Raw genomic sequence first — 18,705 nt, 5'->3', positions numbered from 1 at the left:
ACTCAAAAGTATTTGGGATTAATAGTCAAGTGTGAGTAGTGTTCAGTCATGGAAAGGGCCCAAGAACAGTTGGTATTGTCAGAATAACACTGCTAAACTGAACGGCTTCTGTTGTGGGTTACACAGCAGCTGTTGTGGGGCCCAGAATGCTTGGTGAGTGCAAGTGAACAAAGGAATAATGTGTGGAAATTTAAACTGAATAAACTTTCAGATTTTCCAAGGGTTTTTTTTTCTTTCTAAGTTCTGTTTTCCTCCAGTTTCATTGTCATCTCTGCAGAGCTCTCTGTGCACAGAGGTTGCAGCCCATGTAACTTCTGTGAATAGCACGCCAAAAGCATTGTAATTACCCTGCATCGCCACAACTAAGGTGGCTCTGAAAATTTAATGGCAGGTGATACTGCATTGTCCTCCAGGAAAGTGTCCAAGAGCTTTGTCCAGAATTAGAGTTTGTGGGCTCAGCATGAGGATGGACTCCAAAGGGTGCTTCTTTTCTGCCCACTTACCCTGCTGTTCTGAAAAATGGGGAAGCTCAGGAGGTATGAGGAGTTGTTGACAATACTCTCGTCTTAATATTTGGACGCAGCACCCATTGGCCCCAGAGCAAAGAAAAGGTCCCACTCCATATGTGTTGCAATGATTCTACATGTACAAAGGAAAATCAGGGGCTTCTGTGTGTATCTTGGTGCCTGTCATGACATATTGTCTTGATGTTTGAATTCACTATATCAGTATTTTGGAGACAGAATTAGTCTGCCATTGCCTCCTAACCAAAAACTAGTGGATCTGATCACTGGTGTAGCCAGTAATTTAGAGCATTAAATCCATGTCTACTGATTTGTAAAGTGATGATTGTAATGGTTTGACTCAATGGTTTCTTATATTATAGATATATCGTTCATAGTGAAAGTGGGTAGAATGGGATAGATTGGAACAGTCAGACATGGAATCTATTTGAATTCCACCCAAACAACTGAGATGTATTTGACCCTGAACAATTTGAATAAAAACAACAATTTGAACCCTCGATCCAAGCGATTGTGAATTTGCAGTAAACGTTATTCTTTCTTTGACTATATTCGCCTCTCTATCCGCAGTCATACCCAAAAAGGTGATTGTTTGTGGGATAGGCAAATATTACATTCATGCAGTAGTAAGAATTCCTGTTAGTGCATAGTAGAAGAGAGGGTTTACACTTTGGCTGCTGCAATGGCTGTATAAAATAAAAGAGTAGGGCAAGCAAAGCTCCCCTCTTTAGTCTGTAAGTTAACCCTATCAGGAGCTGAGTTAACAATGTGGCAGGCTATTCATACCATAAAAGTCCAACGTCATGGGCAGCAAATACATGGGAAATCAGCTACAAGATTCCCTCCTCGTGATTCACCATCAGAACTTGGAAATATATTGCCAGTTCCTTTAGTGTAGCTAGACTAAAATCCTAGAAGTTCCTCTCTCACAGCATTATGAGTGTACCTACCAGATTGCAGCAGTTCAAGATGGCAGCTCACTGTGGCCTTCACCGGGACAAATAGGGATGGGCAATAACTGGTGTCCCAGCCAGCTCCGTTTATGAAAGTTTAAAAAGCAAAAGCGATCACACAGTCAATACCAATTCCAGTGAGCACAGTGTCAGAATGTGATCCTTGCCTACATCATCCTACACAGTAAGATATCAGTGCTTTAAGGAGCTAGGGGAAAATAAATGTACTTTCAATAAATGTTTAAACTTGGTAATTTCTCTCTGCAGGCTTACGTGAATACAGCTTTATTTGAAAACTTCACTTATGCTGGAATAGATGCTACAGCAGAAGAAGTGTGATATCCAGGCTATCCCTGGGCTCATGCAAATAGGAACACTACCTGAGGTCATGTAGTTCATGCTAATGATGCTCACAGACTGCTCCACAGTCTACAATCTCTGTTCAAAGAGATAGCAAAAAGCCTGAAGTTGACTGCTTGCACCATGAGCCAACAAACTAAAGTAAAATATGAAAAGAAATGATTACTTCCACATTATAAAGATTGATGAGAGTTTAAGACCTATCCCTAATCCCTATGACAGAGTGGATGACTGTTCTAATCCAAATGATGGAATGGGGATCTTCAAACTGCCTGTGAGTTGTGAGATCGAGGTTGCCTGCCCAGCTTCACCTGAAAAATCAGCTGTGGAAATGGCATATTTACATCCAATGAATAACGCAACATTACTCAATTCAAACATAAGAACTAGACTCCCTGCAACGTGGCAGTAGGAACAAAAGAACTGAGTGAAATACAGCAATAATGATGGAGTTAGTCATTTGAATGTGTGCAGCGGAGAGATGATGGTGTCCTGGCAATGTCACTGAAATAGTCATCCACGGACTCAGATTAACACTGTGGGGCATGGGTTCGAATCTCATCATGGCTGCTGTTGGAACTGAATTCAATCCATAAAAATTCTAAAATGCAAAGCTATTTTCAGTATTGCTGTCATTAAGCTAGCAGTGATTCATTAAAGTCCGTTAAGGAAGGAAATACGGCATCATGACATAATGCAGCCTCCATGTGACGCCAGACCTACAGCAAAGTGGTTGACTCTTAAATGCCCTCTGGAATGGCCCAACAACCTACACAGTTCAAGGGCAATTAGGGATGGGCAACAAATGATGGCCTTGTCAGCAATGCGCACGTGCCATGAAATAAAAATAAGATGAATACTTTCAATGTAATTGGTGTTTTATAGTATGTACATATGCACTCTAAACATTGTTATGTAGTTCTTACTGTAAAAACTTCGGATAAGCACAACATTTGTCTGTGAGTGTATGCACATATATTTATATATATTGTACAAATAATGACTCCAAGCTCACCTGTAGCAATGAATGGTTTTAGATAAGAATGTTGACTCCTTGGTGGGGGGGGGGTGAGGTGGTTGTGTGTGTGTATGTGTTTGTGCATGTGTGTGTCTGTCTGTGTGAGAAAGCAGTTTGTTTGATTGGAAAGCAAACTTGTCTTGACGGAAGACTGGCTGACAGCAACTGAACCCTGGGACTCTAGGCCAGTTACTCCATGTTGACAAAATTCTGTGTGTTACTGAATGTGCCAAGGATTCTGTGAAGGGTTTTCTATGACTTTTTTGAACCCTAAGTTATCATGAACTGTTGGGTCTGTCCAAATTACTTTGGACTTTAGAGCAGCGCAAGTGGTTCTTTTTACTGACCTAAGGCTTCTCAAAGTTCAGAATTTATTTGGTCTGAGTTTTAATTGGAAAGATATTTCTTTTTCCTGATGTCCAGTCAATGCACATGTACAATCTACTAAAGTTCTATTGGTGAAGATTCTAAAAGATATATTTTAAGATTTATAAAATGTAGTACAAAAGTGCTTCATCTCACAGGATGCATATAGCATGTATAGGATTGTGTAAAGCTGAGTAATATCAACAGGTTAACTGACATGAGTAACCAAAAAGGGAATATGGGGGGAGTGTATGACAAATTAAACAGCATGTTCAAAGAGATAGCACAGATATAATAGTCCAAATGGCTGCATTCTGTATTAGGAGGTGGGAGGGTTAATGCCGGAAATGCAACAGGAAACTTGTGAGGTACATCTGCCAATTACATGTTTTAAACATACCTACTCACATATGATTTCCAGATTTCCCATCTAATTAACGTCATTGGATGAGGTGACAACTTACACATACAAACTGAACTTCAAATAGAACATAGAACAGTACAGCACAGTGCAGGCCCTTCGGCCCATCATGTTGTGCCGAACTTTTACCCTAAGGTCCATCTAACCTCCACTCCTACCTTATACTATCATCCATATGCCTATCTAATAGCCGCTTAAATGCCCCAAATGAGGCTGACTCCACTACCCTCTCCGGCAATGCATTCCACACCCCTACCACTCTTTGAGTAAAGAACCTACCTCTGACGTCTCCCCTGTATCGATCTCCACTCACTTTAAAACTATGTCCCCTCTTAATAGCTACTTCCACCCGAGGAAAAAGTCTCTGGCAGTCCACTATATCTATACCTCTGATCATTTTGAACACCTCTACCAAATAATCTCTCATCCTTCATAGTTCTAAAGAGAAAAGCCCAGCTCTCTCAACCTTTCCTCGTAAGACCTTCCCTTCATTCCAAGCAACGTCCTAGTAAATCTCCCCTGCACCATTTCCAACGCATCCACATCTTTCCTGTAATGAGGCGACCAGAACTGGACACAATATTCCAGATGTGGCCCGAACCAGGCTTTTGTATAGCTGGAGCATAACTTCACGGCTCTTGAACTTGATCCCTCTATTAATGAAAGCTAACACACCATACGCCTCTCCTTAACAACTCTATCCACCTGGGTGGCAACTTCCAGGGAACTGTGGACATGAACCCCAAGATCCCTCTGCTCTTCCACACTGCCTAGAATCTTTCCGTTAACCCTGTATTCTGCTTTCAAGTTTGTCCTTCCAAAATGAATCACTTCACACTGTTCAGAGTTAAACTCCCATCTGCCACTTCTCAGCCCAGCTCTGCATCCTATCAATGTCCCTCTGTAACCTAGAACAGCCCTCCTCACTATCCACAACTTGACCCATCTTCACATTGTTCGTGAACTTACTAACCCACCCTTCCACTTCATCATCTAGATTTACAAAAATCACAAATGGAAGAGGACCCAGAACAGATCCTTGTGGTACACCACTCGTAACTGAGCACCATGTTGAATATTTTCCATCCACTATCACCCTTTGTCTTCAAAGGGTCAGCCAATTCTGAATCCAATCTGCCATATTTCCCTCTATCCCAGCCTCCTTACCTTCTGCATGAGCCTACCATGGGGAACCTTATCAAACACCTCACTTAAATCCATGTATAGCACATCCACTGCTCTACCTTCATCCATGTGTTTGGTCACCTCTTCAAAGAATTCAATAAGGTTTGTGAGGCAGGATCTACCCCTCACAAATCCATGCTAACTATCACAAATCAAACTGTGCCTTCCCAGGTGATCATAAATCCTATCTCTTAGAGACCTTTCCAACAATTTGCCAGCCACTGAAGTAAGACTAACTGGCCTGTTATTTCCGAGGTTATCCCTATTCTCTTTTTTGAACAACGGAACGACGTTTGCCTCTCTCCAATCTTCCGGCACTACACCCATGGACAGTGAGGATGAAAAGATCATTGCAAAGGCCCTGAAATCTCTTCCCTTGCTTCTCATAGAATCCTTGGATAAATCCCATCAGGCTTGGGGTCTTATCTATCTTCAACTTCCTCAAAATTCCTAGCACATCTTCCTTACTGACATCATAGATAAGCTGCAGAGCTGGGCTGAGATGTGGCAAATGGAGTTTAATGCAGACAAGTGTGAGGTGATGCACTTTGGTAGGAGTAACCAGAAGGCAAAGTACTGGGCTAATGGTAAGATTCTTTGTAGTGTAGATGAGCAGAGAGATCTTGGTGTCCATGTACACAGATCCTTGAAAGTTGCCACCCAGGTTGACAGGGCTGTTAAGAAGGCTGTTAAGAACACAAGAAGTGTTTTAGCTTTTATTAATAGAGGGATCGAGTTCCGGAACCAAGAGGTTATGCTGCAGCTGTACAAAACTCTGGTGCAGCCGCACTTGGAGTACTGCATACAGTTCTGGTCACCGCATTATAAGAAGGATGTGGAAGCTTTGGAAAGGATGCAGAGGAGATTTACTAGGATGTTGCCTGGTATGGAGGGAAGGTTTTACAAGGAAAGGCTGAGGGACTTGAGGCTGTTCTCGTTAGAGAGAAAATGGTTGAGAGGTGAATTAATTGAAACATATAAAATAATCAGAGGGTTAGATAGGGTGGATAGGGAGAGCCTTTTTCCTAGGATGGTGACGGCGAGCACAAGGGGGCAAAGCTTTAAATTGAGGAGTGAACGATATAGGACAGATGTCAGAGGTGGTTTCTTTACTCAGAGAGTAGTAAGGGAATGGAACGCTTTGTCTGCAACGATAGTAGATTCGCCAACTTTAGGTACATTTAAGTCATCATTGGATAAGCATATGGACGTACATGGAATAGTGTAGGTTAGATGGGCTTCAGATCGGTATGACAGGTCGGCACAACATCGAGGGCCGAAGGGCCTGTACTGTGCTATAATGTTCTATGTTCTATCATTTACTAACAAAGTTTTCTCATGCCCCCTTCTAGCCCTTTCGTCAGCTCCTTCCTGGCTAACTTGTATCTCTCTTGAGCCTTTTCTGTTCCATGTTTCCTCAATCTTACATAAGCATCCTTCTTCCTCTTAACCAGTTGCTCGACCTCTCTTGAGAACCAAGGCTCCCTCACTCAACCGCATCTTCCCTGCCTGCTAGGGACAAACATATTGAGCACACGCAGTATGCATTCCTTAAACAATCTCCACATTTCAATAGTGCTCTGCCCTGACAGCATCTGTTCCCATTTTATGTTACCCAGTTCTTGCCTGACAGAATTGCAATTACCCTTCCCCCAATTATAAACCTTACCCCGTTGTATGTCCCTATCCTTTTCCATGACTATTGTAAAAGTAACAGAGTTATGATTGCTACTGCCAAAATGCTCTCCTACCAATAGGTCTAACACTTGGCCCAGTTCATTGCCAAGCACCAAATCCAAAGTGGCCTCTCCTCATGTTGGTCTATCTACATACTGTGTCAGGAATCCTTCCTGAACACACTGGACAAAATCCGCTCCATCTAAACTATTAGAACTAAAAAGTTTCTAAACAATATGGAAAAGTTTCCAATCAATTTGGAAAGTTGAAATCACCCATGACTACAACCCTGTGACTTCTGCACCTTTCCCGTATCTGCCTCTCAATCCGCTCCTCTACTTCTCTGCAACTGTTAGGGGTTCTGTAAAAAAAACCCCAACAAAGTGACTGCTGCTTTCTTGTTCTGGACCTCAACCCAAAGTGACTGTAGAATCGAACTGTCTTTCAGTAGCTGCTATACTAGCCCTACTAGCAATGCCACTCCCCACCTCTTTTTCCACCCTCCCTATTTCTTTTAAAGCATCTAAATTCGGGAACTTCCTGTCCCTGAGTTACCCAGGTTTCTGTAATGGCCACAAAATCATCTCAGTCCTTTTTCTACCTATGTCACTGGTACCGATGTGTACCATGACTGCTGGTTGCTCACTCTCCCCCTTAAGGATCTTGAAGACACGATCCGAGACATCACGGACCCTGGCACCCAGAAGGCAACATACCATCCTTCCATCTTGTTCATGCCCACAGAACCACCTGTCTGTGCCTCTTACTATTGAATCCCCCACTACAATTGCTCTCCTATTCTCCCCACTTCCCTTCTGTGCCACAGGGTCAGGCTCAGTGCCAGAGACCTGTCCGCTATGGCCTTCCCCTGGTAGGTCACCCCCCCAACAGTATCCAAAACAGTATACTTATTATTGAGGGGAACAGCCACAGGGGATCCCTGCACTGTCTGCGTATTCCCTTCCCCCTTCCTGACAGTCACCCAGCTACCTTTTTCCTGCACAGTAGGTGTGACCACCTCCCTGTAACTCCTCTCTATCACCCTCTCGGCCTCCCAAATGATCCGGAGTCCATCCAGCTCCAGCTCCAGCTCTGGTTCCCTAACACAGTCTGTGAGAAGCTGGAGTTGGGTGCACTTCTCGCAGGTGAACCAACAGTGAACCTTACCTCCCACATCCTGCAAGAGGAGCATGCAACTGCCCCAGCTTCCATTCCCGCTACTCGAGATTTCTAGAAGAATTAAAAATAAAAGCCTTACCTTACCGGCCCTCCACACAGTCTTTTTTTTGGTTAGAGGAGGAGGATGGGTAGAAGACAGTACACGTGTAGTGTTTCGGGTTTAGTCAATGCCCGAGTCTGTCAGTTCCTTCCTGGCTCACATTGTCTCGACACACCCGCTGCTGCAAACAAGAGGGCACGCTGCTGCCATGAGGTAAGTTTTTATACTGGGGGAATAAACAACCTTACCTTCCCATCAACACTCTGGCTCACATTGCTGCCACTGAAAACAAGAGGAATGGTCAAGTTGCAAGAAAGAAAGAGAGCAAAACGTGTCATGGGAGGTGGACAATTCAAAAGCTGTGCTTGGCTTTCGTGATATCTGAGTGAAAGCGTTGCGGGGAGATTCTAGAGAAAAATATCGCTCCATCGCAACAGGGCGGTTCAAACAATCTGAGGTCACTAAGAAAGCCGCATGTGAGGTGAGACAGCAGGTCAGAAGCAAGAGATTAGTCTCTGCCTCCTGAATCCAATACAGGATCTGTTTCACGGATCTAATCAGGGCAGGAAAAGTAAGAATAATGGCAAAGCATCTACATCCTAATTTGTTTACTTAAATGACTCTACCTTCTCAAGCCTAGTGCAGCACACATTGGTCCTCACATCAACTTGCTTCGCAAGTACACCTCATTTTTCTCTGTCGAAACCTGTCCTCGTTTCCAACCTGTCAATCCACTGCTATCACAATCTCATCATTATACAATATCACGCTGCTTCCCCCTTAGTCACTCTCAGCAATGGTTTCCATCCAATTGTTCAACATTTATCAATTTGTGGGTCTCCTCTTTGCCTTCTTGCAGAAAAGAATTTCGAAGAACGTGGAGGAGAGACAGCTAGAGAACTAATACCTCTAGCCATCTAGATACAATTGCAGAGGAGGAAGAGTGGAAGTCAGCACACTTTCTACAGGGGTTGGAGGGTTGGGGATCTCCCAATTTCTTTGACACAGAATTAAATATCAGAAAACTCCACATCATTCATTAATATTGACAGAATGTCAACAGCCAGCAAAATGTAATCATTTGTGCAATGATAAAATTCAAATATTCTTACCTTGACAATAGTTATCGAAATCTTATCTATTCCAAGATTGTCCTGTATTTCCAGTGGAGCTAATGAAGGTCATCAATAAATTTGCTGGCAGTTGGGTTTGATGTGTAGGGGTTGCTTGGCACTGTAATGTTCTATGTTCTATGTTTGCAGGATTGGTTTGTGTCAGTGTCAGCATGAAAGTAAGGTGAAGGTTGAGGGGCAAAAGTGGATTTTGAAGACGGTTGGCAAATTGGGCATATTATTGAAATCTAAGTGAACATTGCAATGCTACCATTCCAATGCCACCAGCAAGCCAGGCACTGGTGCGGATGGTGGTGAATTTTACACGTCACTTGTTACTTGTCCTGCTCATTGAGAGTCATCTGAAGGCAGCTCCATAACTCTGTTCCTTGCTGCTGCTGTTGAACCAAACATCACTGATGTCTAATGTGGTGTAGAACACAGTGTAGGTAACCTAGAGGCGCTGGACTACTTATTATGGGAAGGTAGGTCCAGATTTGCTCAGATACTGAATTGCATCTTCAGCATGTCAACGGCTTGTCTGATGACATTGTGGCAGTAATTTCTTTACTCCTACACCTTATTCCTCAGTGTCCTAAAAGATACCATCAGCCATGTTTTAGGGGCATATTCCTTTACTTCCGAGAAAGCTGGCTGGTATCTTGGTTTCAAGGTGCACACAGGTCCCTTAAGAGGGGCTGCTGCAGGAAAAGAGCACCGTGGCAGCTGCCCATGTGCACACCTCCATTAATATCTTGTTACTGCTGCTCCATAAAATGCTGATAGGGACACATCCAAGTGATCTGGGGCTGCCTCAGGCGTCATGCACACAGTTGATGACACCCTGTGGCAAGCTGTAGCCAAAATCACAAACCCAAACATCTGCTCTTTCAGACCTGTGGGGGGGGCACCACTGGTCAGGGTGAGAAAACTCCTGGCCCTGGCAGAGCGAGATGGGCAGCAGCTCGGAAAGAAAAGCCATTTGGGCTTTGGGTCTGCGAAACTCACTGCCCTAGACAGCAGTACAGGCAGAATCAATCAACAGATTCAAGAAAGAAATAACCATATTTCTGATGAAGAGTGGGATGAAGAACGGGCTGCAGGCAAGAAAGTGGATTTGAGACCAGGATAAGATCAGCCATGATCATGGTAAATTGTGGAGCAGGCTCAAAGGACTGAATTGCCTCCTCCCACTCCTAATTGATGCAGGTGCCATGTGGGGTGTATTATAAAACTTTTCATTGTACTTTTCAAGTTTAAGTACATGTGACAATAAATCTCTATTCTATTTCATATGTTCCTAAACTTGTGAATGACACACACTGGTCTGACTGGGATACTTGAAACTGGTGCTACAGCGCAACCATTACATTCATTTTCAAATCTTACTGCTTTTATACCATTTCATTCAGAAATGCCAGCCTAGCCAGCAATGGTATATCTCGTGAAAGGAGGGTCTAGGCCCGAAATGTCAGCTTTTGCGCTCCTAAGATGCTGCTTGGCCTGCTGTGTTCATCCAGTTCCACACTTTGTTATCTCGGACTCTCCAGCAGCTGCAGTTCCCATTATCTCTGGAAAAAGTCACCCTGTCTTCTGCATCGTGGGCCACTGATTGCAAGATCCTAGCAATCTGTTTCTGACAGAACCCTGGAAGATCCATCGGCAAAGAAGCTGAGGGTAGCAGTGATTTTACCAGTCAATGATAAGTTCAGTTCAGTCAGTGTTACTCCAGGGCAGGATAGAGAGAGTTGCTTTACTTGCTGTGCAGCATTCAACATTTGAGTTTTTGATACAGAAATCAGATGTTCAAAGTAGCAATTCTCATCCCACAGCGTTTATCTCTCTTACTTTAATAAGCAATTTTTTTTTAAAAGATCCAGTTTCGTAACCCCGTCGAAAAGCACAACACTGTGGATGCTGGAAAACTGAAAGAAAGAACTAAAAAAGGCTGGAAATTTTCAACATAGTATCTGTAGAGAGAAGCAGAATTAACTTTAACTTGAAAACTAAAGCAAAATGCTGCAGATCTGAAGTAAAAACAGGTAACGCTGAAGAAACTCAGCAGGTCTGGCAACATCTGTGCAGACAGAGCACGTAAGGCTGATAAAATTCACATTGGATTCAAAGTCTTAATTCTGTTTCTGTCTCTACAGATGCCGCCAGACCTGCTGAGTTTCTCCAGCCATCCTGTTTTATATTCAAATTAAATGTGTTTGTCTGCACTGATATCATTTGACATGATGTGTTTCTTCCAGCTTCTTTTGAACTTGTATGATATTACCCAGCTTTCACGATATGGACTCTATTTTACTGCACTTTGTTCTGTGTCGTACTAGCTGATTCCCTCTTCATTATTTTGCAGCTCGTCTCCTTCCTACCAATTTATTTTCCTTTTCACAAGGGAAAGTAACACTGATGCTACCAAGTGATTCCTATCCACCTTGAACATAATGAGAAGTGCATAATAACTGATATAATTTTATCAAGCAACAGGGATATATTGACCTCAATAACAAAAGCATACTGCATGGTTAAGAAGAACCTAAATGTTGTAAGGGTTAAGTAATTTCTTCATATTTCTGCATTCTTACTACATGCAATTGTCAACACAGAGTAAAACTCTGAGAGAACATCCGTTGGAAGGTCAATGGTCTGTTTCGTGCCAGCTTCCTTCTTCTGCTCAGTGAGTTTTGAGATCAGTTCCTCAAATCTGTCATCTCAGTTGAAGGAGCAGGTGAAGGCGTCAGAACTCAAAAGTTATCTCAATTATAGAAATTTAGCTTCTCTCCAAATTGCCACTACATTGTATTTTAGGTGCAGCATCGGAGATGTGTTGTGGTTTAACAGGCAGCGTGCTGTGTTGTACCAGATGCTCCGGGTTCAAGTCCTGTCTGGAAATTGTTGACCACAGAAGGGCCATGCACAATGTAGCCAAAAAGCTTAAAGATGAACCTTCACAATCCTTCCAACATGTCTGTGGCAGTTAGTAGGAGTCAACGATGATTAATGTGAAGTAGTTCCTCTCAGGTTATATCAAATTTTCTCTCTTTCTCTCACACACAGAGAGAATAGAAATTGCTGGCAAAACTCAACAGGTCTGGCCACATCTGTGGGGAAAATGCAGAGTTAACATATCAAATCTAGTATCTCTTCTTCAGAACTGGTAGCAGCTAGGAAAAAGTGGTATTCATGCTGAAGACAAAGTTGGAGGGGGTGGGGGGTGAGAGGTGAGCAGGTAGGCGGACAAAGTTGGAAGTCTCACAACATCACATCATAGTCCATTATTTAAAATCATAAGCTTTCGGAGCGCTGCTCGTTTGTCAGGTGAACTTAGGTGGACACAGAGCCCAGAGAGAGAAATAAGAAAGGGGAAGGTGGACAAGAAGATTATTAATAGTAAGCCAGGACAGAAAAAGTACTGAATAAGTGATAATGAGAGCTTAGATTAGGAGAAAATGGGTTGAAAGCAACACATGTCATGACAGGACCAGGGTGTAAGGGTGGGTAAAAAAAAACGAAGGACAGAATCAGGCTAATTGAAATTATTGAACTTGATGTTGAGTCCTACAGATTGCAGTGTCCCCAAGCGAAAGATGAGATGCAGTTTTTTGAAACTGTGCTGAGGTTTGCTGAAGAACTGCAGTAAGCCTGAGACAGAGGTATTGTCCAGGGAGCATGGTGATGCACAAAAGTAACAGGCAACTGGAAGCTCAGGGTCTTTTTGCGGACAGAATATATGTATTCTACAAAGTGGTCAGCCAGTCTTTGTTTTGTTTTCCCTATGTGGAGGAGACCATATTGTGAACAGTGAATGCAGTAACTAGATTGAATGGAATGTAGATAAAGCACGGCTTCACCTGGAAGTCATGGAATATTTGCCACTTGCCTGAATGAATGCAGCTCCAACAACATTCAAGAATCTCAACGCCATCCAAGACAAAAGAGTTTTCTTGACTGGCACCCATCTAACATCTTCAACATTCACTCCCTCCGTTACCGATACACTGTGAGCATCTAAAAGTTGCACTGCAATTACTCGCCAAAGGGTCTTTAGACAGTAGTTTCCAAATCTGCAACCTCTACCAGCTAGAAGGACTGGTACGAAAGGTTCCCCTGCAAATCAAACACCATCCTGACTGGCCTCTGGGTTGCAACCCTGTAACCCCTTTCCCAACAGCAGTTTGGATGTCTGTAGACTATAGATTGAAGGCATTCATGAAGACAGCTCACCACCACCTTCTCAAGGGAATCAAGGGAGGGGCAGTTACTGCTGACCCTTCTCTCCTATAACCTTACTGAATTGTTCAAGTTACCCCATCCAGGCCTCGTGCCATGCATTGCTCCTCACAATCTTCCTGTTTTGAGGAAATGGATGGGTCACTTTGCAAATGCACAAAACAATGTGATCACAAAGTTCCCTTGCTTCAGTGTAAACGTTCCACTCTCTATTTCTCAAACTGACTTCTACTTTCAGTCTCTCTGGTTGTTTCCTCATTTTTTAACCACGGAATATTTCAGTACAAACAATGGTGCTGCAAATCAAAAGGATCACTTCCATTAAATGTTCTTTTCTTGGTTCAATGGTCGATTTTGAGGATGTATAAATAATACTTCATGATATTATTTTAATTTGACTTGAAAAATTACAGCAGTGGTACCATTACAAGTAATGAACATCTCCTGCTAATGGAAAAATGTTTCAATTATTCTTATTGGAAAAGAATTTATGAACCAAATTTACCTGTTACAGTTCAATATAAAATCAAGTGACTAATTTTAAATCCTGTCAATACAAAACTATTTCAGATTATATTTTCTGTTTTCAGAATCAGTAATGTCAATTACAGGGCAGCACAGTGGCTCAATGGTTAGCACTGCTGCCTCACAGCAACAGGGATAATGGGAACTGCAGATGCTGGAGAATCCAAGATAACAAAGTGTGAAGCTGGATGAACACAGCAGGCCAAGCAGCATCTCAGGAGCACAAAAGCTGATGTTTCAGGCCTAGACACTTCATCAGAGAGCTGATGAAGGGTCTAGGCCTGAAACGTCAGCTTTTGTGCTCCTGAGATGCTGCTTGGCCTGCTGTGTTCATCCAGCTTCACACTTTGTTATCACAGCAACAGGGACCTGAGTTCGATTCCACCCTTACACAACAGTCTGTGCAGTGTCTGCATGGGCCTCCTCCTACAGTCCAAAGATGTGTAGATAAAGTGGATTGGCCATGCTAAATTGCCCATAGCGTCCACCAATGTGCAGGCTATGTGGATTAGCCAAGCAAAATATATGGTATAGGGTGGTAGGTGTGGATGGGATATTCTTCAGGGCGTCAGTGTGGACTCAAAAGGCCAAATGGCCTGCTTCCACGCTGTAACAATTCTGTAATTAGACATTTTTTTTCTCAATTTACCACGTTCATAGTTTTCAAATCAATTTATCAAGTGCAATTTGAAATTATTCCATCAATACGTTCCTTTATTTTGCAGACAGCACTTAAATGCACGTCACCAACTAAAAAATAAATAACTGCAGCTGCTGAAATCAGAAATAAAAGCAGAAATTGCTGTAAAAAAACTCAACAGGTCTGGCAGCATGTGTGAAGAGAAATCAGAGTTAATGTTTCAGGTGGAGTAACCCTTCATCAGAACGGATTGCAGCAGCTAGAATACATTTGGTACGTATACTAACGATGAGGTGGTATAGTGGTGGGTATAGTGGAGCAGTAAATGATTGATGGAAATGGAGCGAAAAGAAAGAGAACAATAGTTGGGCAGACAAATGAGTGGTAAAGGTTTCTCTGGAAGAATCAAAAGCTGCTAATGGGGACCATTACCAATACTGTGCAAGATGGGGGCAGAGTTGGAAGCACCTGTCAGGGTTCCTCTGCACTGCCTGTTCTTTTTCCTCCTCTTTCCTCTTCTTCCTTTTTTTAACTTCTTCTCTTCCCTCAGCGACAAGGCAGAAAATCTCGACCAGCAAGCCCTCGTGCCCCAGAACACTGTGAGCAGCAAGCCCTGCAATAGTGCATGGGCTACGAGCCCTAGTGCAGCACAGGGAGGAGCCCTGCAACAGCGCATGGGCTGTGAGCCCCAGATGCGCACAGGGAAGAACCCTACAACAGTGCATGAGCTGTGAGCCCCAGATGAGCACAGGGAAGAACCCTACAACAGTGCATGAGCTGTGAGCCCCAGATGAGCACAGGGAAGAACCCTACAACAGTGCATGAGCTGTGAGCCCCAGATGAGCACAGGGAAGAACCCTACAACAGCGCATGAGGTGTGAGCCCCAGATGAGCACAGGGAAGAACCCTACAACAGTGCATGGGCTGTGAGCCCCAGATGAGCACAGGGAAGAACCCTACAACAGTGCATGGGCTGTGAGCCCCAGATGAGCACAGGGAAGAACCCTGCAGTAGAGCATCGACTGTGAGCCCCAGAGCATTGCACAGGCAGCAAGTGTGAGCCGGCATTCTGAGCGGAAGAATGCAGTCTGATTGGGCCAACAGAGAGGCCACAGCCCTGGAGTATTGGAGATGCTGCATCCCCAGAGCGACTGAGGACTGAGTCCTGGAGCAATGGAGGGGCCAAGGTACAAACCCTGGTACAGCGTGACTTACCTTGAGTGCCAGTGAGGAGTGAATGGGAGGCTGGAGCAATGCGGGACAATTGCTGGGCGTGGGCCCGGTGCCATATGCTGAGCTGCTCTTAACGGACTGCAATGTAAAACCTTTTCACTCTGTTGTAACTACCTCTGTAACCTCTGCTTTCCTTTAGTCTTCCTCATGTAAGACCACTATTTGTTTTCATTCTGTAAGATTTGTACCTAAGATGGCGCCATTAAAAGGCAGCCACTGTAAAAATTTTTCACTGCATTCACATACTTCTGTGTCGTAGTAGAAGTGACAATAAAGGATATTTTATGTTCTATTAGTATCTGACAACGGGATGGTTGTGGTAACAGCCCACATGATGACAAGGCCTGGTGTGTGGACATAGGGATAAGGACATGGGAGAAGATGCTCAGGCCTTAAAATTATTGAACTTAGTACTTAGTCCTGAAGGCTACAGTGTATCCAAGTGGAAAATGAGATGCTGTTCTTCCAGCTTGCACTGAGCTTCACTCAAGCACTGCAGCAAGCCTGAGACCGAGGTTTTAGCCAGGGAACACAGTGGCATTGAAGCAGCAGGCACCCAGAAGCTTGGGGTCAGTTTTGTAGCCTGAACATAGGTGTTCTGCAATCCGGTCAGGAGAACACATTGTAAGCAGCGAATACAGTAGTCCAGATTGAGTGAAGTGCCGGTAAAACGCTGCTTCACCTGTAAGGTTGGCCTGGGGCTTTGGATGGCAAGAAGGGAGGATGTAAACAGATGTTGCACCTTCTGCCTTTGCATGAGAAGGCACAGTGGAGCCACTTAATATGGTCCCCTTGGTCCTCACCTACCACTCCACCAGCATCCACATTCAGAAGTTCATTAGCTACCATTTCTACTTTGTCCAACATGAAGCTACCACCAGACACATATTCTCCTCCCCTCCCTTGTCAGCCATCTGCAGGGACTGTTCCCTCCAGTACACCTTAGTCCAGTTCTCTACTTCCAACACCTCCCCACACTCCCACAGCTTTGTACTAGATTGCAGTTTCAAGCGTGGACTTTTTTGCATTCAAGTCTCTGTAGTGGAATTTAAACACACAACCACTGAGTCTCAGCTGGTCTCAACCTGAAACGTCAACTTTCCTGTTCCTCTGAGGCTGCCTGGCCTGCGGTGCTCCTCCAGCCCCACACTGTGTTATCTCTGACTCCAGTATCGGCAGTTTACTATCTCTGGCATTAAAGCCACCTTCTGAGTCTCTGTAGTGGAACACACAAGTCTTTGATTCTGATGTGTAAGTACTGTCAACAAAGCCATTATTTGAAGAATTCCATCATTAAAGTCAAGTTGTCAGTTGTAATCAACTACAGTTTTTAAATTAACCAACTGAATTCTGAATACTTGAGCTATTTGGCCCAAACACCTATGGGCATTAAACACCAATATAAATCACCAAAAGAGCCCATCTACTTAGTCCCCACTCATGCATATAGAGCCGGGGGAGGTCATCCTTTTGGCATAATCTGGGCAAGTCACTTTCCTTATCAAAAGCAAGGAACAGATGGAGAGGGCTGGGTTCTCAAGATTTTAGTGTGTAATGAAAATCAGGAAGAATGGACCAACAGTTGCTGCATGAGCAGGTCTGTTCTTGCTAACCTGAATAACTACACTGACCTGAGGCCCCAAACCAAGAGTAAATGAAAGAATAAGAGACCCTTTCCTGAGCATAAGTTATTGCATTATGAGTTTGAAACAGTTCTTCTAAAAGTGGGCTGATCAGTCAAGATCTTGCTCTATGACCAGGACAAAATTCTGATTTTCCTCATCAATACATAAGGAGATATTCTGTGATCATGTGTATCCTTGAAGAAAGAGACGAAGAAGGAGAATTAGTTGAGAACTTAAGAACAAAAGTTTAGTATACCATCAGAATTTTCCGCCTCCTGCTCAATTAACACCAGTTCGTCCTTCTATAGTTTGGAGTGAGCCTGGAGAATTTCTCCTATGTTTCAAAAATGACTCCCTTCCTTGGGATCATCTTCGTCATTTACCCACATCAGGGGTCTTTTTACAAAAATGTCAAATATGTGAGCTTTTGGGATGAAGTTGCTAATCTGCCAACACTGGGGGCACAGAACACAGAAGTGATTCCGGTATGCACATTTTGATATGCCACAAAGACTCCCATCCTCGACTCCCTTGTTCGCTCCACACTGCCCTCCAACCCCACCACACCCGGCACCTTCCCCTGCAACCGCAGGAAATGCTACACTTGCCCCCACACCTTCTCCCTCACCCCTATCCCAGGCCCCAAGATGACATTCCACATTAAGCAGAGGTTCATCTGCACATCTGCCAATATGGTATACTGTATCCATTGTACCCGGTGTGGCTTCCTCTACATTGGGGAAACCAAGCAGAGGCTTGGGGACCGCTTTGCAGAACACCTCTGCTCGGGTCGCAATAAACAACTGCACCTCCCAGTCGCAAACCATTTCCACTCCCCCTCCCATTCCTTAGATGACATGTCCATCATGGGCCTCCTGCAGTGCCACAATGATACCACCCGAAGGTTGCAGGAACAGCAACTCATATTCCGCTTGGGAACCCTGCAGCCCAAGCGTTTCAATGTGGACTTCACCAGCTTCAAAATCTCCCCTTCCCCCACCGCATCCGAAAACTAGCCCCGTTCGTCCCCTCCCCCCACTGCACCACACAACCGGCCCAGCTCTTCCCCTCCACCCACTGCATCCCAAAACCAGTCCAACCTGTCTCTGCCTCTCTAACCTGTTCTTCCTCTCACCCATCCCTTCCTCCCGCCCCAAGCCGCACCTCCCATCTCCTACCTACTAACCTCATCCCACCTCCTTGACCTGTCTGTCTTCCCTGGACTGACCTATCCCCTCCCTACCTCCCCACCTATACTCTCTCCACCTATCTTCTTTTCTCTCCCTCTTCGGTCCGCCTCCCCCTCTCTCCCTATTTATTCCAGAACCCTCACCCCATCCCCCTCTCTGATGAAGGGTCTAGGCCCGAAACGTCAGCTTTTGTGCTCCTGAGATGCTGTTGGGCCTGCTGTGTTCATCCAGCCTCACATTTTATTATCTCTGGAGTTTGGTCCCCTTTTTTCAAGGAACTCTGATTGGAAAGTCAAGTGGAGTAAGTTGTCACAGTCAAATAAAGAGGGAAGTCTTAGAATTTTTGTCTGACTCTTTTCTTGGTTGTCCTGTGCTGTTGGAGGATCAGCGTTCGCTCTGTTGATCCACATCTAGTGTGTTT

General features: G+C 44.1%; 1 protein-coding gene across 1 annotated transcript in view; it reads left to right on the top strand.

The window, feature by feature from the left end:
- tie1 (tyrosine kinase with immunoglobulin-like and EGF-like domains 1) overlaps positions 1–2,758 on the top strand; it is an 89,447-nt gene extending 86,689 nt beyond the window's left edge. The window contains exon 24 of the mRNA XM_059648028.1: positions 1,745–2,758. Coding sequence (XP_059504011.1) covers positions 1,745–1,816 — 72 coding nt within the window. The 3' untranslated portion in view covers positions 1,817–2,758. The remainder of the gene's footprint in view (positions 1–1,744) is intronic.
- The last annotated feature ends 15,947 nt before the right edge of the window (positions 2,759–18,705 follow it).

The sequence above is a fragment of the Stegostoma tigrinum genome, chromosome 8 (assembly GCF_030684315.1).
Source record: "Stegostoma tigrinum isolate sSteTig4 chromosome 8, sSteTig4.hap1, whole genome shotgun sequence".
NCBI lineage: Eukaryota > Metazoa > Chordata > Chondrichthyes > Orectolobiformes > Stegostomatidae > Stegostoma > Stegostoma tigrinum.
The sequence above is the reverse complement of the archived record's forward strand: the minus strand, read 5'-3'. Positions and strand labels throughout refer to the sequence as shown.